Source organism: Labrus bergylta, chromosome 19 (genome assembly GCF_963930695.1).
Source record: "Labrus bergylta chromosome 19, fLabBer1.1, whole genome shotgun sequence".
NCBI lineage: Eukaryota > Metazoa > Chordata > Actinopteri > Labriformes > Labridae > Labrus > Labrus bergylta.
Window position 1 is genome coordinate 10931301 of NC_089213.1, and position 25796 is coordinate 10957096.

Sequence of the window (25796 nt, forward strand, 5' to 3'; positions counted from 1 at the left end):
AACTACACTCAGTTTATTAAGAGTGACTTCTGAGTCTGCAAACTGAAGTGAGTTTATGGAGCTGAAGCCAAACAACAAACAGAGGCTTCCAGTTGAGGATTAGTGAGGCAAACTTTTGGTGCCAAGTCATGCATGGCCTGAGGATTTACTCCTAACTATAACTACATGTTTTCCACTAAGATTCTGACAATGGATTGTGTCCAGGAATGTGACTGCAGGTACACACATGCCACACACTCCAGTCAGCATCAGAGTCATTTCTCTGTTAGCCTATTTTAAAGACTCTGCTCAAAAAGGGGACAGTGACGAACACTTCAGTTGTAAACTTTTAGGGGGATTATTAGAAATGTAGTCCAATTTCACCCTTATCTCTCTATGATAAACTTCTGCTGTAAGTGTAATTTTCCGACGTCTTTGCAAACAACTTGGTCTGAGCGAACCACTCAGCCATTTGATGGGGTTGGTGACCTGGAAAAACGACAGGCTATTTCAGCACAGATTTTTAGTCTGCCCTCGATTAGACTGCAACAAGTTGCATTGCTAACAGATAGAATGGCATAGCAAAATATGAGTGCAGAGAGAGGAAACATTTTAAGCATTCTGCTGACAAGCCATATAGCCCAGAAAATTGAAACAGCATTTTTGGCAGAACAAATGAAGAATATAAAGACTGAGGCAACAGCTGCTCAAGTACAGTTCAGTTCATTCTGGTACATGTAAGCTGGCCTGTGCATGCACGAGAACTTGGCTTTCTTTGTCAACAATAACACAATCAGAAATTGATTAGTGAAGTGGAGTACATTTACAATGAACACTAATTTAACATTCACATAAAATATGGCCTCATTTCCTTTACACATAACCCATTGACCATACATTTTAATACATTTACATGTTCAGAGTGACAAACACAAATGGAACATAATCCATTTTATCCATCTTTTAATATGTGGTATGGATGTATTTTCCATGATATGATTTGATCACCGTGATTCACAGCCTCTACCTTTACCACTGCATAAACATTGGTATTTTGGGCAATTCTGTCTGATCTCCAAGTAGGCATATTCTTGGCCAAATGGGTACTGTTAAGCCTATGCATTTTACGGTACCAAGATTGTTGAAATGACAATCAAGTTAAGTTGCAACTACGTACAGTACCCTGCCCTGGGACCTGTGGCTCAGTTGGGTAGAGTCAGTCGTCTCTCAACCAAAAGGTCGGGGTTCAAATAGGTGTGGATGGGTTGTTGTGACCTGGGGTGTGAAAGCGCTTGAGTAGTAAGAAGACTAGAAAGAGAAGATAAGTAAGACTAGAAAAGTGCTTTGCAAGCTCAAGTCTATTTATCATTTAACATTGACCTTGCCATCATAAGTTAGTCATGACTGATATTCATTTTACAGATAGTCTGTTTAGTTTACAATGAAGTATGTGGAAAGTTTGCAGGCCTAAATGAATCACTGTCAACATGATCACATTCCATCCAATATTTTCTCTCTAGTTGCTGATTGTGTTACATCCAACAATTTCTACTACGACACATTACAGCAATCAGACCCAGTCACTGCTCAACACATCTGCTGTTATCAGTTCTCCTCACTTTTAATTTCCTGTTTCTTTCAAGGTGATACGCACTCACTCAGGGTCTCCATTACCTCTCTCTCCTGGACCGTGTTACTCTGGAGTGTATTTATTTTGGAGTGAAAATTAAAGTGTGAAACTTGTCAGCTTGAGGAAGCATGTTATTACAACATCTCCAGAGCAGAGGCGATGAAGGAGAGCAAATGGATTGTGTAATTTTTTATTCACGTTGTAAGACAGCAGTGTGAGAAATTCAAAATATTCTCTCTATTTAAAATGTTTTTAAACCTAAAGGTGTTCCTGATAATGTGTCAGATGAAATGCTCCCATGAAGAGTTTTGCCCCTGCTCCATGACTATAGATTCTGCCAAGGTTACAAGGTTAAAAGCTACATGCTTACCAGTGTTTCCCCTACCATTATATTAAGGGGGCGGCCTTATTTTTGGGGGTTTTTTGTGCCTTTATTGTAGAGACAGGATAGTGGATAGAGTTGGAAATCAGGGAAAGAAGTCATTTAAGGATACCTTTCCGATAGAAAAGGACAGCTGTCATTGAAAGTAACGCATGAACGCCAAGATTCCTTCAAGTGTTTGTGTCGGCATGTCGGCTTGTCTCCCCCCCCCCCCCCCCAACGCTGTAAACCTAGGGGAAACACTGCTTACCAATCATTCATTTTGCTGTACCATTTTCTCACTTTGTGGAAAATACAGCACTAGCTCTTCGTAGATTAATGGAGCTTTGATCCAAAATAAAACCCCACAGTGTTGCTAATCAGTCATGTTCTGAGTGGGACACATTGAGCGGAACCTCTAAACAGAAGCTACAGGTTTGGTTGGGAATGCCTGTTTGGATGATAACTATAAGATACCGCTCATAAAAATTTATTTTTTTCTTAATTATTTTCCGTATTTCAGTAAAAAGTGATTGTCCTGATGTTAAGATTAGAATAAACCTTTACTCTTCACAACAAAGGTTCCTAGACCTATTCTTTGTCAGAAAAGAAAAATGCAAAAACAGTCAGAAAACATATCTACTTTAGGTGGTTGTAAACAACCTGGGTGGTCCACATAGCTAAAGTATCTGTGTGGAAAAACACTTCCACGGTTAATTACCATCCTGTGGGTCATATATCAGGTTTGAACATCCAGAATTTCCCAATAAATCCGGCAGAATCACATCCAAACAATATAAATGAGTAGCCGCCTTGATTGTACTCTGCAGCCCACTCCCATAAACGTACATCATACTTTTAAAAGAAACTACAATTGTGTCTCCACCATATCCACTGCATCAAAACCCCTTATAACGTTTCCCACACATTAAACCTAAGACTTTTGAAGAACTTTCCATTTTTGTAGAAATTATTTAAACAGCACTTTTCATGTAGAGACGATTCCCTCAGCTAAACTTCTAAACTCTTCTTTCCAATATTCTTGAGGAGAAGCCGGTGATTTAATTGCAACCTCTCATTAATGAAGGCATAGATGTACAGCAGGGAAGCAGAGCAGGAAGTCTTGTCTTCTTTTAGACTGTACCCATTGTAGAGATCAAAGAAGTGCTTCAGTCTGAAAGCGGATTAAACATGAATAAAACACAGAGCAGCAAAATGATCCGGACCTACCCAGAAGCTCAGACTATTACTTTCCTGCCTCCCTGCCTTCTAGCTGCCAGTCACTCAGTGACCATCTGTCCTGTTGCTGCCTAGACTATAGTATAAACCTTGTTGTGAATCGATTTTAGACTGCAGCAAATGTAAAAAAAAAAAAAAAAAAAAATCTGATTATGCTCTCCTTTTCTTTCATTTTAGAGATTTATACTTTCGATCCCCATGCATTTTACCATCCTCCTCAATGAAAGCTTATTTTCTTGTATCAGCCGAAGGTGTCTGTCTGACACTGGTTCGAGTTGAGCAAGGCAATAGTAAGTAAGAGAAGAGGAATTTATTGTAGCTGAGTTTGACTTTAACAGCACAGTCATGGATCTGTAGGCTGTTGGACACCCCTATTTAGGCTACACATGATAGAAGAAGCCCTGTCCTCTTTGCTACTAGTTTTAATAGCTGTCTGAATATCTCTTGGAGTGGAAAATATATTTAATTGCTATTTTAATGACCATGGGTGTCACAAAAATGTCCAAAGCATTATTTCTTACATGAATTTAACTCCTGGTCTATGATTTTGGTCTACAGAGTATGAAATTAAACATGATTGGACATCTGACACTGAGACTGTTTTGATACTTGACTTACGACATTGTTGACAGCTCTGTACCGTTTTACATCATTAAAATATCCAGGCAAGTCCAACAACAGCCCACTGTTCACCACTGTTGGTCATGTGGACTTCATTACTACCAAGCTATCTGCTTAATAAAAAAATTATTGTGTCTTAAGCCATATTTTTTTTTTTTTAGAAACTATATATTACAAGTAACTTTATGCACAAATTTTTGCTTTCAAACAAATGATTGTTAGCTGATTTTACTTTGCTTGCACAAGCTGCTGTCATAGACTGGAGGTGGGGGTCTAATATTAAAGTCTCACAACAACCATTACAAAGAAAGTTTATTTGAATTCCATTTAAAATTGACACAGTGACTGCTAGTAAAAAATGGTAAACACTGATAAGCCTACCAGAATTAAGATTTCAAACACTAACTTGGCATGGCTGACTTTTTCGCCCTGCTTTGCGACCCTAAACTTTCCTTGTTGGGCTGCATTGGAATCCTTATAATATGTCACTCATCAATAATAACATCTGGGCCTCATTCATCTGGTTTCGAGCAATGTTTCATAAATTTCAAAGAAAGGCTTCGAAATGGAGGGTTGAAGAGACCTTTCAGTGTGTACCAGTCATTTTTGTAAATGCCTTTTTCAGTAGGTGCTTTATCAGCAGGAGGCTGTTCTTAGAAAGCACGTTGTTTTCCACTAACAGACACCATTGGAAAATGTTTCACGTAATTGTGCTCGTCCACTTTTCCCCCAAAGGATGTTAATGCAACAGCAATATACCTGGACCACTGTTGTCATGAAAGGTAACACGGCAGAGCATGGGATTTATTTTTGCCTCAGGCTATGTAACTAATTGAACAGCACTACTGTATGTACTATTTTTGCTGATTTAGCAGCATGTATTTTCTAGCAGGCTCCGATGAATTATCAAAGCTTTTACATCAATGTTTCCACAGGAGGGGTTTCCTTATGCATTTAAAAGTAGTCACGAGATTTCTTGGCCACTGTATCATTTCCTTGTTCATATACCTTCAATAGACACTCTAACCTCCTTGGAAAGAAACAACAATTCTCAGCATTTTTATTTAATGTTAAATATTCTATTGTGTCTATTTTTGTCTTTCTCTCAATTTTAAATCTTAAATTAAGTATCATTAGATATTAGCACATGATCGCGTATAGAATAAATGCAGTACATTTTTTTTGTTGCATACTGCTAGTACATTGCTTTGACCTGTGTATTTTTCCAGAGATGTACAATTTGGCCTCATAGTATTACAAACTGTTGAACCTTTTCTGTGTGTTTTGTGTTTTCCCCCAATGTCTTTTATGACCATAAGAACAGCTGCTACAAGTTATTCTTTAAGTCAATCAATCATTTTTTATATAGGTCCAATTCATAACAAGTGTTATCTCAAGACGCTTTATAAAAGAGCAGATGGGATAATATGCAGGAACTGGAAGGATTTCTACTTTGTATTCCTCGCGTTCCTGTCGTCCACACTTCCTTGCCGCTGAGGTGGAGGTCGGAGCAGGCCGTGCATGAATGAGGACGGCGGTGGATGGTGGTGGCTGGGTGTCAGGCGGTGGTCGTGCAGACGACACAGTCCGATGGTGGTGGCTGGACGTCAGGAATGTCGGGTGGTAGTAGTGCCAGATCGCTGCTGGGACAGGGCCTTGTAAAAAGTGTAGTTACATAAGTAAAGTAATGTTAAAAGTATAAAAATGTTTCACTTTTTAGGACGGCTTGCATTCAGATGCGCTCATTTTGTAGGTAGTTCCCACCTCAGTAAAGGCGGCTTGTAATCTTCCCGTTTTTCCCTGGATTCGTCTTTAAAAACAGTCTATCGTGTGCACATGGGATGTTAAGATATTACAAGCTGTGTAATACAGCACATTTTGAGGAATCAGGACCATTGTGTTAAAGTATTCTTTCTATTCTATAGCTATAAACTGTAGTAACCTTTCTCTCCCACTTTGGCTTCTAAAGTTTTATTTGTCACCTCTCTCGTTCACATTATTACAAAATGTCTTGGGACGGATATATTTCTCACGCCAAGTACAGGCTTTCTTTTTGGAAGCAAACATTCATTAGAGTAAAAAACTGCTTGTAACGTTGGCCAGTTTGTCAGGAGCATCAAGAATATCACACTGGTCACAGAAGAAGTAATTTCCCTGTGAGCTCCTGTTGCTTATGAGGATAGAAACATTATTTTGTTGAGGCAAAAGAAAAGCATTTCAATTCAAATACCCACTGCAAAGTCAGAAACCAGATACTTTCCCATCTTTTTACTGAAACCCATTTATAACCAAATCCATGTTATCGCTCCAATTTCAACAGTGCTTTCAGATTTACTTGGCCAATTCATTACACACAATACTTGGCACAAAATCTTGTTTTTACTGTGACGAAGTTTGGACTTTCTTCTGTGGAAAATGTTTCAATTCTGTTTTTCATTGACCATAGAGACCAGAGTTGGGCAATTAACTCATATCTTGTAAAGGTTTCTTTCTACTTTGGATTATTTAAATAATACAGAGCTCTTCATTATAACTGGCCCGCTGGCCCGGATGAATGATTGATAGAGTCCAGGCCAGCTGATTGCACGATCAGCTGGCCCTCTCAGGCCAGTTAAAATACTGCCTGAAAAAAAAATAGACAGTAACATGTTCTCAATTTCACAGTGCTTTCCTGTCATACCCGTGTTTTGTCAGTAAGTTTTTTTTTTTAAATTTTTTTTTTTTTTTAAACGTTGCGCTAGTAACTGCTTACAGCATCAATGTATCATAAGCGCTGCCGACGGCTTCACTGCTGTCCCTCCCGCGAGCGCTCGCAACTCTCGAATTGAACGCTCGCACACAGATCTTAGCGCAGGTTTTCTCTGATAAAAATTACGTTTGGTAGAACGTTTTTAAAACCATCAGATCTCGACAAAAGCACATCTTAAATCAGCATTCAAAGGGAAAAAATCACCGGAAGAGTTGAGAGTGACAGCAGGGCATGACGAAAACAGAACGGAGAAAAGTTTCAGCCACCTGGAGGAGCTGGAACACGCTGCAGCTAAATTTCCCCTTTAAGTTAAAGGCTAGACCCTGGTTAAGATAAAAGTTCTCCACAAAGTATCTTGGGCCTTAATTGAGCTCCTAAAGTAAAGATCTAAAGATGAAGAGTTTCTCACACAGAAGAAAGGAGGAGAGAAAGGTGATCATAACAATTCCAGCTCTATCACAGCCTCAGTAATATCAGATTAAGTAGACTCTTACAGTTACCAGCATGGTGAATAAACATGAGCTCATAAATATAAGAAAAATACACAATATTTTTATAACTAGAGCTCAAGAGTAGCCTAAATTGGTGACTGTTATTCTTTGAATCAAAAGTAATCTTCCTGGGCCAGTGATTACAATGGTCAGGCCAGTGATCTTTGAAAACCAGTGGCAAATTTAGCTTAATGTCAACCCCTGTAGTAATAATAATACTTGTTGCATCGGTACATATATATATATAGAGAGATATATATATATATATATATATATATATATATATAGATAGATAGATAGATAGATAGATAGATAGATAGATAGATAGATAGATATAGATTTTGGAGGTACACTTCCTCGCCTTTTTCAGCTTTTCTCTTGTAACAGAGGATATCTTTTCTGGCCTTTCAGGCATACACATCATCTTATGATAGCCTTAAGTACAAGATAACAAACACTGTACTGGTGTCAAATTAACTTATTATTACTTATATCAAGGAAAGTTGTGAATATAGCTGTTGGTGAATTGTGATCTTTTACTCTTCTTGATACTGGGGAGACTAGTTTGATTACTGTGTTACTGCCCAGCACTGAATTAAGCTTCACACCTCCACTCTGGTTGTGCCACATTGGACTGATGAAACAGTTCTGAATGATTGCACCATTGTCTCATCTGATCATTTCAGTTCACGGCCACACAAAATTGATGTGCAGAGCTTTAAACTGGCAAATCCAATCGGCAACCTTTTCAGTCTTCAAAGAGTTCCTCTTTGAAAAAGTTTCACTTCATTTCCAAAATCATCCAATATGACGTCAGTAAGCTGGATATAGCATGCTCATGTCTGCCAACCCAGCCAGTCTGTGATGCTTTATGCAAAAGAACCACAGGGGAAAGAGAGGCAAAAGATCTGACAGTCTAACTGGATAGAGCTCTTTCTTGTTTTTTTGTTCAGCAGACAGTTTGTTTTACTCTTGAGATCGTTATTCTCTAGCTGTGGTTGTAGAGCGATTTCAGGACAAACAAGCTACATTTACAGGTTGGGTGGAATGAAAATAAAAAGTCATGTTAAATCAAATCTCTTACATGTGCAGCCCTGTATAATTAATGCAGTGTTGTCGCCTTTACTGCTCAGTCCACAAACTTAAAGTTACCTTCCCTGTAACCCCTTTTCTCCGATTACATGTCTTTGAATGCTTTTTAGCCTGGCAGGTTAGCATTCTGTGCTATAAAAGCAGTGTAGGTTATTATGTTTCTTGAGTAGAGTCTGATTTGCCCCTAATCTTTTAAAAGTACAGTTTGATTTGTTTTAGATTTTGCTTAGTTAGTGCAATGAATGATCAGAAGTTGATTGGGTCATCTAAACATGTGTTCTACTCAAAGTCGATTTCCCTGTAGCATGTTTCTCTGCCGCTGATAAAGCTGCATTGATACAGGTATAGATTCAAATGTCCTTTCTCCAACTGGGTCACGTTACCTGATCAGGGGTTATTCTGTGTTGCATGTTATGCTAAACATGAGGCGAGCCTGCAACAATTGTTGCTGATACACAGCAACTTACTGTAGGGCTCAATGCAGCTGATTTGAATTAGCTACATTTTGTTGAAAATACAACACCCATTCAGCCTAGAATCACAATTAGCTGACTGATTGTGTCAGTGTTTGGTGTTAACTTGAGCTTGAGGATGTAAATGCTAAATGTACTTGAGCTTGCATATGAGCTTTTCTGGTCTTCTGACTAATCAAAGCGCTTTTTACACCACATTCACACACTGATGGTAGAGGCTGCTATGTAAAGTGTCTGTCAGTATTAACTATTCAATTCATGCACATTCACACACCCCTGATGTAGCACAGGGAGCAATTTGAGGTTCAGCGTCTTTCCCAAGAACACTTTGACACGTGACTGAAGGAGCTTGGGATTGAACTCCTGAATCTTCTGGTTGAGAGACAATCGGCTCTGAACACTAAGGCTCTGTCGCCCAATGGTAGATTTGATTTGCACTCCTCTATTTCATTTTCATGTTGTCTGTTGGCTTTACCCTTGGCTGGCATCCTATCAGCTGTTTAGCACCCATTCAGATATCTACTAGTTGAAGATGAAAGCCTATAGTACGGTCATGAAACTCACTGCCTGTACTGGTCTGCCAACTTGCTCTCTGTTAACTGTCTGTTGGCAGTATGTGTTAGTTTGCAGGTAACCCTCACCGCACAGAACTCAAATCAACCTACCGGTAATTAAATAACACAGTAGAAACCTTCACACTGCGGAAGTTATTCAGTATCACTTTTTTTCCAATTAACAGTTTATACAGCGACAGTGAATTATCATACTTGACATTCATCACCTCAACAAATTGCAATCGGCCCCCTCACAGCCTAGCCTAGCTGATTTGTTTTAGACCTGTATAAGAAGTACTTAGACAAATAATCTGCTATGTTTGTTATAGTTGTGATGTTTTAATTGTGACCTGCCGAGGGACTGCAGATGTAAATGAGCTCTAAGCTAACTCAACACGCAACATTTATGCTTAATATTGTACATGGTCCCTTTACAAATAAAGAAAGTTAAGTAAGTAATGATAAATGAGCTCTGCACATTGGGCTCGATATGTATTTGTTGAGAATTTCTTTGAAAAGGAGCTGTTTGCTTCACGAGGAAGACAGAACTGGAGACTTGAACACTGTTTGTTGGTTGTGCTTTAATGGCGTACATTCAGCTTTGTCAAAACATCTCAGCCTTGGTTAAGGTTACATAACATGATATGCAGTATTCATAAAAGTATTACTTCACATCTGTATGAGATTTGTATCTATGGGAAATCAGAGTTCTAATGATTTGATTATGTTGACCTAAATAATAAGAAAATACATTTGACTGCTGTCTTAAATATTTAGCATTGCAGTAAGATCAAATGCTGTAAACAGAAGAAAAAGATGATTATCTGAATCCCTATGCTTATCTTCGTCTTCTTCAAACAGTAGAAAAAATAAACAACTTGCTCAGGCTGGTTGGTCTCATCAGCATTTTCCGCCTTTTGTTCAGTGTGTGCTTTGACCGAGATGAAAGGGAAAAAATAAAAATACAGCCCATCTTGGCGTTCTGTGAATTGGACTCCCTCGCTTTCTTGTCTTGCTCTATTCTCCCACCTCAGTGCCGTTGCATTGTTCTTCTTCAGGCTTTGGTTCTGTGTGGAACCAGCTATGTAGTCAGGCATCCTGTGCTTATATTAGGGTTTAGCAGAAAGCCTTGGAGTCCATCTTCACATGAAATGATTGTTCTGGTTCTACTGCTTTTAATCATTCAGTGGGATCAATTCCTCTACAGAGCCTTTTATGTAAAAGTTTCTGGTCTTAGTTACTCATGTCTTGGTCATGTTGTCTTCTTAATTACACTTAAGGCTGAATAAAACTAATTCTCTATTAGCAGTAATGAATCGAACAAGAGTTGTGTTGTCCTGGATATTCCAATAATTGGCTTTTATAGCAATTGGTTATTTTTTCCTTTCGGATGTGGGATTAGGTGTGCAAAAACCCACACAAAATGTCTCGTGTTTTAAAATAATAAAATAAACGACATTTCCGAAGACCAGTCAAATTTCCTTTCAGCAATAACTGCTCCATTTCAATTAGCACTTTATGCAGATAAATAGCATGAACCTCTGCCAGTGAACGCTGGAGCTAAAAGCACGTTGGCTGAACTACACAGCTGTGCTGCATCTTTTCTGTGCCTGCTGTGACTGCTTTCAACACAGCCTGAATATATTTTGGCTGTAACACAGCATTCTTAATCTTTAGAGGCACCCTGAGATTGCATGTAAACAAACAAGTCTGTTTTTCTTGTGTCCATCTTTACCTGCTAGCAGCCCTATTCTTCACAATCTTTGCTGGGATTTTTCTACTATTAATGGCACATAATTGCCATTTCTTCAATAGATTTCAAACATTAGGAGGAAGGCCAATCATGTCGCTTTTATGCTCCTGCCTTCTCAAAACAGATACCAACTCATTTATTTAGTCTTTAGCTACTGTAGCTAGAAAACCAATTGAGATTTAAAGCAGTGTGATATATGTTGAATTATCCAGGGTTTACCTTAAGCACTGGCACTTCCAGTTAATTACAGGAAGTCATAAGACTTGTATAAATCAGTGTACTTCTAGTGATGAAAAATACAACAGAAAACTCAAAGTACTTGGTCTTTTCAATCCTCAGATTTTTTGAAATTTTCAAAATCCAAAACAATCCACAGTACAATCGCAGCTCTTCAGCTCTATGTTCTTATCCTCTGTGCAAACCAATAAAGACATTTTGGGGGGGGGAAAAAAAATGCATATCCTACATAAATAATAAAAAAAAGACATCCTACTTTAAATTTTTCTTATTCGAGGCAAAAGTCTGATGCTGCAGTGCACTAAAATAAAAACAGTCTAATGCTTAACACTGCCAATTAAATAGGATTACTGTTTAGACATGCACCTAGTTAACACAGTTAAATCTTAAGGAACTGCTATTAAATGCTGAGAGGTTCATCACGATGTTCATTCCATCTGAGTAGCTGGAGTTCGGTTAATTCACCTCTCGTTTTCAAGTGAAGATGATGGTGTGGGTGTAGTTGGGAAAACAAGGCTGTTATCTTTATGCTTGTATTATACGTTAGACTCCATGAGCTTTCAAATTAGAATGTCTTCACCCGAGGGCCCTGTTGTGGGTAATTGTTTTTAAGGATCTGCTGATGCCCTGAAGACCTCAGTAATGGGGATGTATTTCTCCAGTATGTGCTCAATTTATTCTATTTGCATTCATGAATGCTTACCATCACGTGGTGTGCCAGAACTTTTTTTTTTTAACTTCATATCTGTCTTCTGCTGTAGGGCAATGTTGACGCTTGCCTCAGACTAATTAAATGTCTACTGTTACAGCAGGAATTTCTGCAGGTGTCTTGACATTCAGGATGAGAAAGCAACAAAGAATATTCCATAATTGAGTTTAGCCTGTCATATTTCTTCCCTGCTCCTGATTTATATCTAAACACAGCTATCTACAGTGACTCTGTTCGTTTTCTTATGACATGCAGTCAGAGCCGCTTCTGTTCGAGCGGGTTCTGGGATTGTGTGATTTGTCAGGCACAAACAGTCGTCAACAGCCTGAGAGGGAACCCTTTCCTTCTGCCTTGCTGTGTCGAGTTTGTGTTCAAACAACTGCTCGAAAAGGTGATTGGGAGTTTGTTGAAGCTTCCAAAAGGTCAGCTGCCACATTAGTTTAGGAGGTGTACGTTAGTGATAGTGTGCACAGTGGTTCCCTACACATTTATTGTTTCATGATTGTATCAGAGCATGGGGTGCTGCATTGCATCTATGTGAGTAACTAATTAACTATCAATCAATCATTATTTGTATAGCGTCAATTCATAACAAGTGTTATCTCGAGACGTTTTACAAAATAGCATATGGGAAAATATCCAGGTAGGATTTCTATTCCTCGCGGTCCTGTTGCCCACACTTCCTTGCCCCTAAGGGCATCCTCCTCGTGGTAAAAATCCCTGTACATAATGTAGAATCTCTTAATTAATTAACAGCCTGACTTGACAGTCATCAACAGTGCAGAGAGTGTTGGAGCTGCCGTCAGACTGGAGCACTGCACTACCTCGTGCTGTCCAGCTTCACCTTTCACCTCTTTCATCCCAGTTAGTTTTATGGTTTGTGATCATTTTAACACTCCGTTTGAAATGTTTTACACCTAATTCAGTAGACCGTGCCAGACACTGGACTCCATTGAAGGAGTTTTCATGGTTGTCGTGTTTACTCAGGGACGTGGACTTTGAAAGCCATCCAGGTATTAGAAGGTATTGCTGTGCGTCGCTGCATGATTCGGTTGTAAGGGATCACTTCAATGCCGTGTCTCGCCTCAAGGAGTCGATCAATCTGGCCCATGAGACATTTTGTCAAGTGACAACCAGCTGTCCTGTTAGTCTGACAATGAAGCCTGGCACCTGAACCCCAGAAGTGCTTTTAAAAGACGTCACATGCTGTAAAGGAGGATTATGAAAGTATCGCGGGTTAAAAAGACACTGACAGCCAATCCGCCTTGCTCAGCTGCCCCCGGGAGCACACAGAATCCAGCTGGATGTGTTTCTCAGCCGACATTGTGAAGACACTGCACAATGATCCCCACTCTCCCTGATCTTGATAAACAAAGCTCAGCCGTGCAAGAAAGAGGGTGACCTGTTAGGAATAGGAATGCTTACTCAGGCTTTTCACATAGATGAAATAAGACGAAGGAGGAATACGTTAGTAGGAACGACTGAAATTGCAAGTAATGTGACCCAGTTTTTTTCCTCCCGGCTCGTGGCACCAAGCTGGTGATGCAAGCAGTTTTTCTATTTATGCTCTTGATCTCACTTTGAAACTCGGAGGTGCATCTCAGGGGAAGGCTGGCCTGTTAATAACCATTGTTTATCACCAACTATACACACATGCATAAGTAATTTTTCCTCAGAAAGAAAAGTCTTTACAATGGGGTTATCTGTTGAGAAAAAGCAGCTTTTCCCATTCTTCTGAGGACCTGCCAAAGACTATACCTTTATTTTTTTCAAACATGAATCACCACTCCATATATTTCTCATACTGTTTATTCCCAGTTATTTCTACAGCATCTTTAGGAAGGCTTATTTTTCATAAGAGGTTCAGTGTTGTATTTGTTTTTTGTGCCTGTATTTTTTTCGTCAACCTGCCTAACGTACTTTAGAAAGCATGATTGACAAGATACCCAGAATAACATTCAGCATCCTCAGTGCCTAGTGCTCTCAGCTATTCAGTTTATCTCTGTTGAAAGAACAATAGCGACTTTATGAGCACAATTTTGCTCTTGATCAAGACAAAGCTGAAGACGCATCCCAGATTTGTATCCAAAACTGCAATGTCAGAAGCAAACAAGGCATGCTTAAGCTTCTTGGGGATGTTTTGCCTTTTAACTGAAAGACTTTCTGAATGACTGGTGAAAAGTCCCTGGCCTAGATATACGATGACTAAGAGGCTTCACAGAAAAGTGTCTGCGATAAAGATCCTGTGGGCACTAAGAATTAAAGCAGCATTGTTCAAAACAACACAATTGTGCTGGCCTTAATCAGAATGCTGTGCTATGTCTAATTTAGGATCACATTGCCCCAAAAACTCTCTATGAAGACTCTTGAAGTTTGAAGCTCTTCAAACTTATTGTGCTCGTTTTACCCATACCCATGACCAAGGGGTAGAGATAAATATTGCTTGCCCTTTTTTCTCACCAAAAGCCAATTACACCCTGTACTAGTCTGAAACATTCTCCTTATGTGAGGACCAGTCAAAGCAACCTAATTTAACAAGAAATTCTCATCCTGAATGCCAGAAATTCAAACCAACACCAATACAACTGACTGAGACCCTATGAGCAACTAGAGCTCAATATTATGAGATAGGTGGCAATTATATAAGACAGCTGCCAGCAATGGAGGTGTGAAGAGTTCCTCATTAGGAGCCACCTCTTCATAGTGTGGCAATTAGTCGTTTTTCGGAGCAATACTTTGAGCTCAGACACCGCTCAATGCTCTCCACCCACAGCATGGCATGACGAGGAGAGCGTGAATGGTCGGAGTTTCAAAGTAGGCGTGGTTTTTAAACTGTTCTGTAGCTCAACCTTAATGCAATTGTTCAAAAACCATTTTCACTTCAACTGTGATTTAATTTTTTGCTTTTTGTTTAAATGGTGGTGCAGTGGTTAGCTCCGTTCCCTCACAGCTAGGAGGTTCCTGGTTCTAATCCCTGTCAGACAGGAGCCTCTCCCACAGTCCAAAGACGTGCTCGTTAGGTTAATTGGTGACTTTAAAATTGTCTGTAGGTGTGAACATGAGTGTGGCTGGTTGGCTGCCTCTTCATGTCACTCCTGTGATTAACTGGCGATCAGTTCAGTGTGTACCCCACCTTTGCCCCAATGACAGCTGGGATTGGCTCCAGCCCCCCGCGACACCGAACTGGAAAAGCCGTATAGCAATTGGATGGATGGATTTAAAAACTGATGTCTTTGTGTTCCTATAACAGTATGATAAAGCAGAGAAGCTTGTGAAAAACATGTCTCCCAATGTATACAAAAAGTTCTTCCAACACATCAATTGTTTCAGCTCTCTCCAACGTTTTAAATTTGGACTACAATACCCATTTTAAACGCTCATGTGTCAGAGTTACATATTGCTCCTTTAACTTATGACCGGTTTTTCCCCAATAAAAGACCAAACATTGGAATAAACTGAAGGTTCTTATAACTGAGAGACATTTATTATGAAAATGTTTTTTTCACATTTACTCTCTCAGGTTTAAAATTGCAAGTGCCATCAATGGCACTCAAAGCTTTTTAAGTTATCAGAATATTTTACTCTCCTTTTTTAAGTATCATTCCTCATCCTATCTTTGCATGTGTCACCTGTCATTTTGAGTTTGCGTGTGTGGGCTTTAATGTTTTCGAGATATGACAGAGAAAGCAGACGGCTGGAGCGAGAAGGTTGTTTGCGTAGCTCTGGTAGAGTGTAGAGATGGAAAACCCCAAAGCAAAAACGCCTCTCAAATATTTTATAAACAGAGACACTCAGAGCTTATGAATGAATTAGGATGCTTTGGAGTTGTTCAAATTTACTTAAAACAGAACTCCCTCAATAACCCTGTATTTGGTATTCCATGCATGTACCAAAGAGTTTGTCTTTGAAAAGCTTCCTTTCCTTTTTCAAGGACAGTTTGACATTTGATGGTTGTTTATTGGTACATTCACTGTCACGGGGATTAAACCGGAGGCCTCTCTTTTATTGGATAGTAACTAATAACTTCATGTCCTACCTCACCAGCCTGTGAAAAGTAAAGAGCAAGACGATGTTTTGTCCTCTACTCTTGGTAGAACTCAGCACTCAGCACTCAAAAGAGCAGCTGTCGATGTGTTGCATTGCCTATCAGCACCTGTGTCTGGTCGGACTTCAAGCTGTTAGTTTGAACTTACTGACGTTTTTTCCTCCTCTCTAGATTTGCACGTGTTGTACTTACTCTCTGATGTGCGTCACTTTGGATAAAAGCTGCTGCTAAATTAATTGTAGAATAGTACTAGCGGCAGGGTCCAAAAGCTCTGAGTAAAAAGATCCATGCAGCCTTGTCAAAACTATTGCAAAGCAGTAAGCAGACAGAGTAGAGAAGTTACTTACCGGTATATGAAAGGACGCCCGGGGCCAAAAATGTGACTCTGCTCCCTGTGGCTGAGCCAGTGATAGATGTGGTTTGACGCAGACATGGATGACTGGGGAGATATAAAGGACACTGACGGTGAATCACACAGTTGACAGGCTACATCACACCTCTGTCACACTTGTTGGTCTGGATTGTTACTGTTAGAAAGGTTGTTTTTTTCTATATGTATCATTTTTGGTCTGCTGAGTCTTGGTGAGGGAATATCGCTCAGACTTAACTTTATTCTGTGTGTGAAGCCATTGATCAGAACATCTACCTGTTAGATTTTTAATAAGGCACCCAAGTTTTGATTATCAATTTTATTATAACCAGGACATAACCGTTTCAATTCTTATTTATCTAGGAATCTATTTGATATTGGCTAAATTGTGTGGGCCATAACAGAACCATGGTCCACACAATTTAGCCAATATCAAATAGATTACTATCCTTTTTTAACAGAATGATTTTAGCCTTTTTGCATGCTATATATGGATGTCCAATCAGTATCAACAGTAAATGTAATCAGCTGAAGTATTGAATTCCTCCGTGCGTACTATACTGACAAACAACGCTGGATCCTCCTCTAAGTGGAGCCGTACCAACAGTTGTACATGTACCAGGATGTGTTATCAGCAAATAGTCACATCATCAGTCTGGCTCATCTTCAGTCCTTTAAACATAAACTTATATACATTTAAACCATGTAAATATATTCCTGGTCATAACACAACCTGCAGTCACATTTTAGGATGCGTCCATCACTCTTCATAGCAGAGTCTCGTAGCTAGTTTGCAATACAAGCTAAAGCAAAGAACACAGATCCAAGCTGAAGTGGCCTGCAGTTCTTCTTTGCAAAAAAAAAAAAAGAGTTTGATTAGTAACCATAAAAACGTATTATATATCAATGTTCTGTTTATGATTTGATTCCCTACCTCCAAAAATAAAGAAACCCTGCTCTAAATTAGATTCCTGCTGTAAATTAGATTCCTAGTCAAACCAGAAGAAACATGTTAACTTCAAACATCCATATGTGTGTGTAAGTTTAATTTAAAGTTTTCAAAGACATACTTGAATAAATAAAAACTTGTTCTTGAAGTTGCTGGACATAATTATACTGTACTTCTTCCCAACTGGAGGCATATAATGGCTCTAGAAGAGGTTAGGTATTAATCAGCTCTTCCAGAGTAAGCATAACAAATCTGTCAACCATGAGCTTCATTCCTTAACCTTTTGTCAACATTTTTATGCCTTAAAAGCTAGTGGCCTCAGACACATCTGAGTGGTTGTATATATGCATGTTTTTGAACTTTGATGCACTTTTGTTTCTTATTTCCTTTTAAAAGAGTTGAAAGATTTATTTTGTTTGCTTGTTTGAAGCACAGCTAGGCAAATCTTTCCCACCCCCACAAAAGCGCTTGTCCTTTTATCCTCCCGTTGTTAGTTTTGATTGTAATATCATAAACTGAGGGACAGGCAAGATAAGGTCTTTATAAAAACAATTGTTTAACTCTGCTGCTTATCAGCTCACTGCATATGGAGCCGTTGAATGCATTAGGGATGGGGAATGAATGTATCTAACCATCTGCATTCGGCACATCTGCTGTGAATGATATGGGATTGTGGAGGATGTGTGATACAGAATAGAGGTGAGCTGCATTGCTGAGTTGTATCGCCTCTGCCCTTGTAAGGCTTTTGTTTTGTTGGTTCGACTATTGTTGTTGGGTTCAAGAGTGGAAGGAAACTTTGGCGCTCTATCCACTCCACAAATGGAGGTCTGTGCTCACAGAGAATGACCCCAGACGTTCAAAAGTCCCCTGAGAGACCCTGAGGAAGACAATGCGTCGAAACCTTTGCATCGAAATACATTTCTAAAAAGTGATTCGTGTGCTCCAGTAGACATTTTTCTTTGGATCCTTTCTGGGAGAAGGAGTCCACTAAATAATATTTTAAGAAGGGTTCAGGAGTGTCTGATGAGTGGAAATACTCAGTAAGGTTGAGGCAAAGGGTGTTGTTGGTGCACCCAACTTTTCAGACATTTTCATTCTTACTTGCAGCCCATCTACAGATGGAGCCACCTTACGAACCGTGACTGTAATGAGTCACAACGACGTAGCGCCACTTCTGGCTGGTTCTGTCTGAAACGTTTAAGGGAGGAGGTGTATGTTTCAGAGGAGTGATACAATCCCTTATGTATGCAAAAAGATTTAGGAATGTTAAAGGATACTTAATTAGTGTTAATCCTGTTTAGTTGTTTGGGTCTTTGCTTCTTCAGTTGAGACCTGTGGTTGTTGACCCTGCAACACCAAAAGATTCTACGCAAGGAGAGTTGGTATGTGTCCTAAAAGTCTAGTTCATTATTTAGTTCATTACCTCAATCTTCTCTATTCCGCGCTCTGCTTCCTCCTCTTTCACACTCCATTTGCCTTTTTACTCCCTCTTTTCCTCAACTCCTCTAAGCAGAGTTGACAGAAGTATTTGAAGTCTCTCTTCTTCTTTTTTTTTTAACGTGGCTTCCTCCTCTTTGGATATGTCTTTGCCTCCTTTGTCATCAGTGGTGGATTGGCATGCCTTGGGTGATGTTTGCAGCCTCTGACTTCAGTGCTTACTTTGTTCTTAATCAGCGATGGTAGTTTTCCTGCATCACAGGGTTACACTTCAGGCTAGCCCGTTCTTTAAGGGTCTCCCTTTTGTAGCCACTCTAAATCTTCCCTTGGGCAGGATTTGTGCTGCTGGACCTGAACACACAGTTCCATAAAATGTTTCTCAAGGGACAGATGCAGTTTTGCTAACTTTAATTAGTCATTTTATATCACTTATGTATCTCTAATTATGCATAGAGGATGGTGTAGCTGCGGGCTGTTTATTCATCAGCATACCGTCTTAGCACCCCTGATTTAATCATACTCCCATAGTGCAAAGAGAAAACAACACCTCAGAGTAATCACCTCAGCACCTCTGCATCTATAATCAAATCCATCTTACTTCCATTCTTATAACCGACTTTTGAGGCATTTTTGCTAAACCAATTAACACGAGGTTCATTAAAAAATTATGTGGAGAAAATGTAAAATGCCCATGTCCATAATAAGTCTGTTTATTTTGTCCCAGTTTACACACTAATTGAGATCCTAATTGTTGTACTAACTCTAACCTGATGATGAGCACCTGACAAGTTCAGGCTAGCATTGCTTATGGCTGGATCGCTTTGTGCCTGTGTTGTGTCATCTCCTGGCTGAGGGCCAGCCAGTCAAATGAACCTTGTGTGCAACATTCCTCTGTTGTTGTGAGGACAGGTTGTCATTTACAGCCACATCTTTGGCTTTACTGGCCAATAACAGCTCCAGTTATGATGCCTTTTAACGGAAGAGACTTTCATGAGATACTGCCATCAAAGCCCCCACACTGTGTTTGATATATGGAAGCAAATAATTGAGAGACTTACAATAAGTCTGCCCACCTGCTTTGGGTAGTGTTACATTTAGATTATTTTGTCTTTCAAGCTGAAAATCCTTGTCCCCTTTCATCTTTCCCAAAAATTGGTTTGTGATCCTCACCTTTGAAAATTGGCTCTGCCTTCAGTCTTTCAGGGGAACCACTTAAAACAGTAAAAGTGCACTCCTTAAAGAGAGAGTGGGTAATAAACAGAGAGAGCAAAGTAAAACTTTTTCATTTTGAGGTGATATAGTAACTAAAATAACAATGCATATATTCTCTATTGTGAGGTATCATTTCTCAGTAGTACAACCTTACTTACCTGGTCAATAATAATAACTTTAGACCCTTGAACCAATTGCGGCTCCCATTCAATCAAAGCATACAATGGCTTTAAGTGTCATTAATAACTTCATATTTTATTGTTTTTATTGGAAAACTAATGGATGCAATACCAATACATTTTGCCCAGATATTCATGTTCCCCAGAATGTGAAGCCTCCAGTTGTGTGTTAACAGTAGTGTGTTTGTTGTATCACCTTAAATGTAAGTAAAGTTGTTTACTGCCAGAAGCTCCCTTTGGTACCAATTTCAATATAACTGCATGTGAAACCAACAACGTCTATAAAAAAGTGGACTACATTTGAAGCCCATTTGAAAAGCTGACTTGACTGAACGTGGTGAGAGTTTTGCCACTGTGTAAGACTGTGGGTGGTTGGATTAATAGACAAGGATTTAGATTGGATGTAATGATGCAGAGCAGGAAGCAATGGAGGAAGTCATCCCCTCCAAACCCCCCGCTGTCTCAACTGTTAATATTTGGAAATGAGAGAGAGAAATGGTGGGGTAGTGCTGTAAAATCATACAGACAGTCATTACCCATTCAGTCAATGTGTAAAGATGCACACACTTAACTACAGTGACTCATAACATGCAACCAACCTGCCTCGTTCCAAGAACAATATTGCTTATCATGGGCTATTGAGGATTGCTCATTTTTTTCCATTGATGCCAGAAAATCACTTTTGCCTATTTCACGCCTTCCTTTATTGCACAGATTCATATTTAGCAATAACCACCAAGCCCAAGCTTTGAGGAGCAAAAATGTAACTTGTTGTCAGTTTGGAGGATCGTAGTTCTGCTGTTGTAATACACAAACACAACCCATCACATTCCCTCCTACTCACGCACACCATGCTGTCTGCTGGAGTCCACTGTAAATGTCTTGTCACCAAGCCTCTCTGCTGATATTAGTAGACATGTGACCTTTAATGAGCACACAACAGAGCCATGCTGTTGTGGGAGGTTAGCGAGACTGTCTGACAGCGATGTGGTCTAATGAGAGGGGCTCTCTCAGCAGAGCCCTTGTCAGTCCTCCACAATAACCATAACAAAACCCCTACACACGTCATTAGCATCATGCTAATAAGCCACTCTGCTGGGAAGCACATGGGGAAGCTGGAGTATGGTGGGAAGAGGGATGGCATGTTTACAGTCATATCAAAAGATTCTCCAGTAATAAGCTCATTTATTTGTAAGGCGCTTCAGACCCTAAGCACCTGATACATAAAGCAAACATTAGAGCATATGGGTGCATTTGGTGATACAAAACAAAAACATTAGAGGTAGAAGCCCACAGAGAATTGTGCAGATATAGACAGAAATAATTACTAATGGCATAAAAGCAAAAAATATATTAGGAATAGACAGTGACAGAAAGATTTCCTACTGGTGTAAAGCCAGTTATTTTCCACCTTACTTATTATGATAAAATACACTTTTTGACATGTGTTTTGAAGCTCACATACTGCCTCTAGTGTCGACGAAGGTTAACAATACAATGCCTCTTGTCTACCAAACTTAACAAGGTGGTGGCTTGTCTGATTTGTAATGGCTTCTTCATATAAAGGTAATATTAGTTCAGTTTGATTTTGCCTTCACCTCCCTGCTCTCTCTGTAACTGTATTCATGTCTCCCAATCTCCATGTCCCTGGCTTACTGATTGTTTTGAATCCTTTCAAACCACACTTCAACATTTGAGTGGCTTCACATCTCCTACCAGCTCTGCTCATTAAATCATTAAGTGATTTTTCTTTGACTTGGCGTGAAAGGTCTGCACTGTGGAAACAGTCTATATGAAGAACAAGCGCTTGTTAATTGCATTGAATCAGTCTAAAAAGCACATGCCGTACTGAACAAGAAGTACAGCAAATTGTTCACTTTTTAAAGTGAGAGTACTGTTTACTGTGTTGCTCTCATAATCCAGTAAAACAACTTGTAGATCTCGAGCTCAGTTTTTGCATCCAGATGGAAACATGCACAAAGTTCAGAGATGGGTCTTACATATCCAATCTGCAAAGGTATGAGTTGATAGCGCCTCCACAGACTCCTAAACAACTTCTTAAAACTGTTTACAAATTAAATCAGAAACTAAACAGAAACCCATTTTTGTTGTTGTTGTTGTTTTTTGCTAGAACTTTGAGAACAAAGACCATTGACAGCTGCTAGAGTTGTATTGAACACGTTTGGAAAGGGTTCATTTCTGAAAGAACAATTCAGGATTCTTTCAATCTTTCTCTTACTGCTTTGATTGTGCTCATTCTGGCCAAGGCATCGTGGTAATTTAGTACTTGCTATCTTTGTGGTTGAGGTTCTGGATATCTGACAAGAAAAACAGAATGTAGAGGCAAGCACGCCCAGCTAAACCCTAACCCTAAAGATAATAATACATGGGTAAGTTTTAAATGTAGAAAACACAAAATGTAGATCATTAGATGAGCTGATTACAGATAGAACAACTCACAGGGAGACTCACAGCTTAGCTAGCTTTTTGGGTAACCGGTAGCTAGATTTTTCTTTTTTAAACCAAAAAACGATGTTCTAACAATTCCTTTAAATAAGGCTACTAGGGGCACCGGTAGCCTAGTGGTTAGTGCATGCTCCCCATGTTTGGAGGCATTTGTCCTATGAGCGGGCGGCCCGGGTTCAGATCGGGCCTGTTGTTCCTTTCGGGCATGTCATTCTCCACTCTCTCTCTCTCTCTCTCTCTCTCTCTCTCTCTCTCCCCCTATTTCTGACTCTATCCACTTACCTGTCTCTTAAAATAAAGGCATAAAAATCCCAAAGAATAAACCTTTAAAAAAAAATATATATATAGGGCTACTAACAGATCATGTCATGCCAAGACACATCGGCTTACACCTGCTCCAGACGAGTCGCACAGATTGAAGGCAAAATAGTTCTACTTCTAAATCGCCCCTTTGTTGTTTTCTTTAGGGGCCACAAACGTAAGCATGACGAAGCCAAGGAGGAGGGCGTCGAAGAGAAGAAAGAGGAGTCAGAGGAATCTGCCGACGAGTCTTCTAAAGACTCCAACGAGGAAGAAGGCGGGAGCAGCTCAGAGGCAGACGAGATGGCGGCCGCCTTGGATGCAGAGCTTAATGACTTCATGTGATGTAGAAATAGAAGGGACTCAAAAATCAACCCCAGTCACCCCTGCAAAGTGGTACATAAAGATCCTATTTTTCTGGTTTGGAGTGGAGTCTGTGTGAGTGGGATGTTTGAGCCATGAGTGTGTGCTGTGATACAAATGAATGTCCTGTACAGAAATGGTGTGTTGCTATGTAAATAAAGACTTCATTTTTTGTAGCATTGATATATGGACTTTTTGGCATAAAACAATTTGAGGTCAACATTTTATTGTGAGATAACAAACCATAGGAGACATGGAATTTGATAAATTTTTTGTTTCACTTTTTTCTATTTCAATTTTTTATATTGATGAGAAAAAGCTAAATGAACATTTTTCTGGTCATACATGCCAAAGAGTTTGGGAAAGGTTTGCCAAGGCGTGTAGCTAAATCTTTTACTCTGGACTTCCAGTTTTACTTTTGTCTCTTGGCCTGAACCGTTTTTTAAGGTCATAAATGCAACCAGCGGATCTAGACGTTTGAATGTGTTTTTTCAAGACATGTGTTTCTCCTCATTGTTGTTTGTACCTTTGATGACATATAGGACGGATACGTTTTGCATTCTTTTGTTAAAACCAGCCCCTTAATGCACTATCATCGTGAAGTGAATCCAACTTAACTGCAAGTTTAAGTCTCTTGTCATGTGTTTTAAACGTGTGAGCTCACCTTTTCCCCTTGTCAGCCCAGTGTCACTTACATTCTGTACAGTTCAGAGGGACAGGTGACCTCTCACAAGGACACTGCTTTATGTACACTGGAGCTTCTACCTTGAGAACACATTATTTACACACATATTGAACCTTTATTGTTCTCTTACATGCAGATAGCTGTTGATTTTCTGCTCAGGTTAAGAGGTATACATCTCTCAGACTTCTACCTCCAGGCGGTCCAGGCAGTTCAAATAGTGCAGGGGAAAAAACTGATGTGGAAATCTTTTGAAATAGTGTTGTAAGAGTGGAACATCTCTCCAGAATTATTGTTCCCTTTTTTTAAAAGTTTTTGTTAATATAATGTATGCTATCAACAGTTTAAAGACATACAAGGATTATCCTGAGTAGCATATGGTGTCAAAAGGGATGCTTGACTTCTGTTATTTTTATTAAGACATCTTAGTAAAGTAGGAATGCCAGAAACAAGAATATGTTCATTTCAGTCATGTGAAGGCCCTGACACACCAAGGAGATCGTCGACCGTCTGTCCTAGTTGGACCGTCGGTGTGCGGTCGTCGCTCTAGTATTTGCTGTATGTCCGGCTCTGTCACTACCCGTCAGCCTTTTTTTGGCCAATTCGACATGTTGAATCGCCGTCGGTGAGATGAATCTCTCTGATTGGCTGGTCTGAGGTTTCATTTGTCTCCAGCTCTCGACACAGGTTCGGTAAAGCCCATTGAGCATGCCGCTGTAGTATCCATTCTTTCACCCATTAGTGCGGTTTCTCCTTGTTTGTCACCCCCGCCTCTTCTTTTCTTTTTCCACTAAAAGACCAAGGGCTGATATTATACTCAATTAGTAGGCTACTTGTAATAGCCTACTAATTGATTGTGCGTGGCAGCGGTGTGAAAGTGGTCTTCTATCAGTATTTCCTCTCACATGGGCAGAACATATGTGGTTGTTGGCCGTCAGCCGTAGTCTTTGCGGTGTGTTCTTTTGGCCAAGACGTGAGGCGACGCCACAGGCGGCCTTCTTCACCACTAGTTCTTCGCCCTCTGCTTGGTGTGTCAGGGCCTTTAGGGTTGCAGCAGAAATGTCTGAGACAAAAACATCTGCATGTAAGATACAACCAGAGGTCATCTGGAACATTCAAATTGTTGACCTTTTTGGTGAACAGACCCTTTAAACCTGCTTCAAAAAGACATAACAATAAGCAAGATAAAGAAAATGTTATACCTGCAAGTTAAGAAAGTTCAAAGCGCAACGTTATGAGCAGTGAGAACAGAGCGCAGGACTCACCAGCATCAAACCCCTTCAGTGGTTTCAACAATTCTGCATGCATTTCACTAACATCACACTTTACAGAATAATATTTATTGAAGATTTAATGCTTCATCATCACTGTCTTCTCAAACCACTCTCATGCAAAGTTGCCTAGTGTGACTCATCCGGAGCACATACTGTGACAAGATTGCTTCATTCTGTTGTAAAAATGTTTGCCATCTATTTGGAGAAAAACCCACAGCACTGACTTTTTGTTTTGTTTTTGACTCTATTAAAACTCTTCTGAACAGTGGGAGATCTTCATTCATCTGCATTAAGTCTTTAGAAGAACAAAAAAACTGTCCCAAGGCAGGGGAGCAGATGTCTGTTTGTGTCTCTGCTGAGTTCATTATTTACCCTCACCTTCGCCTAGAACAACCGACAAAACATCAAGATGAACCTTTCACAGTAGAAATCCTTTTGTTTTGTTTGTGTTGGTGTTGGTTTTATCATGAATTTCACTGAAACAGCTGACATGTACAGTATTTGTAAAGTACATTTCCTACTTGACCCCAAGAGAAAAAATACTTTCATTAAATAAAGATGTTTATAAAGAACACAACAGAATTGACTATTGTTCTTTTTTTCCCATGGAGTATTACATTAAATATTTTTT

The 25796-nt window shown here is 39.6% G+C and overlaps 1 protein-coding gene across 3 annotated transcripts in view; it reads left to right on the plus strand.

Moving 5' to 3' along the window:
- ctdp1 (CTD (carboxy-terminal domain, RNA polymerase II, polypeptide A) phosphatase, subunit 1) overlaps window positions 1–25433 on the plus strand; it is a 69128-nt gene extending 43695 nt beyond the window's left edge. For 2 of the 3 annotated variants that reach the window (XM_029279395.2, XM_020644100.3), the window contains exon 13: window positions 23014–25433. In XM_029279395.2, coding sequence (XP_029135228.2) covers window positions 23014–23191 — 178 coding nt within the window. In that variant the 3' untranslated portion in view covers window positions 23192–25433. The remainder of the gene's footprint in view (window positions 1–23013) is intronic. The other variant, XM_065948224.1, reaches the window with a different exon arrangement.
- The last annotated feature ends 363 nt before the right edge of the window (window positions 25434–25796 follow it).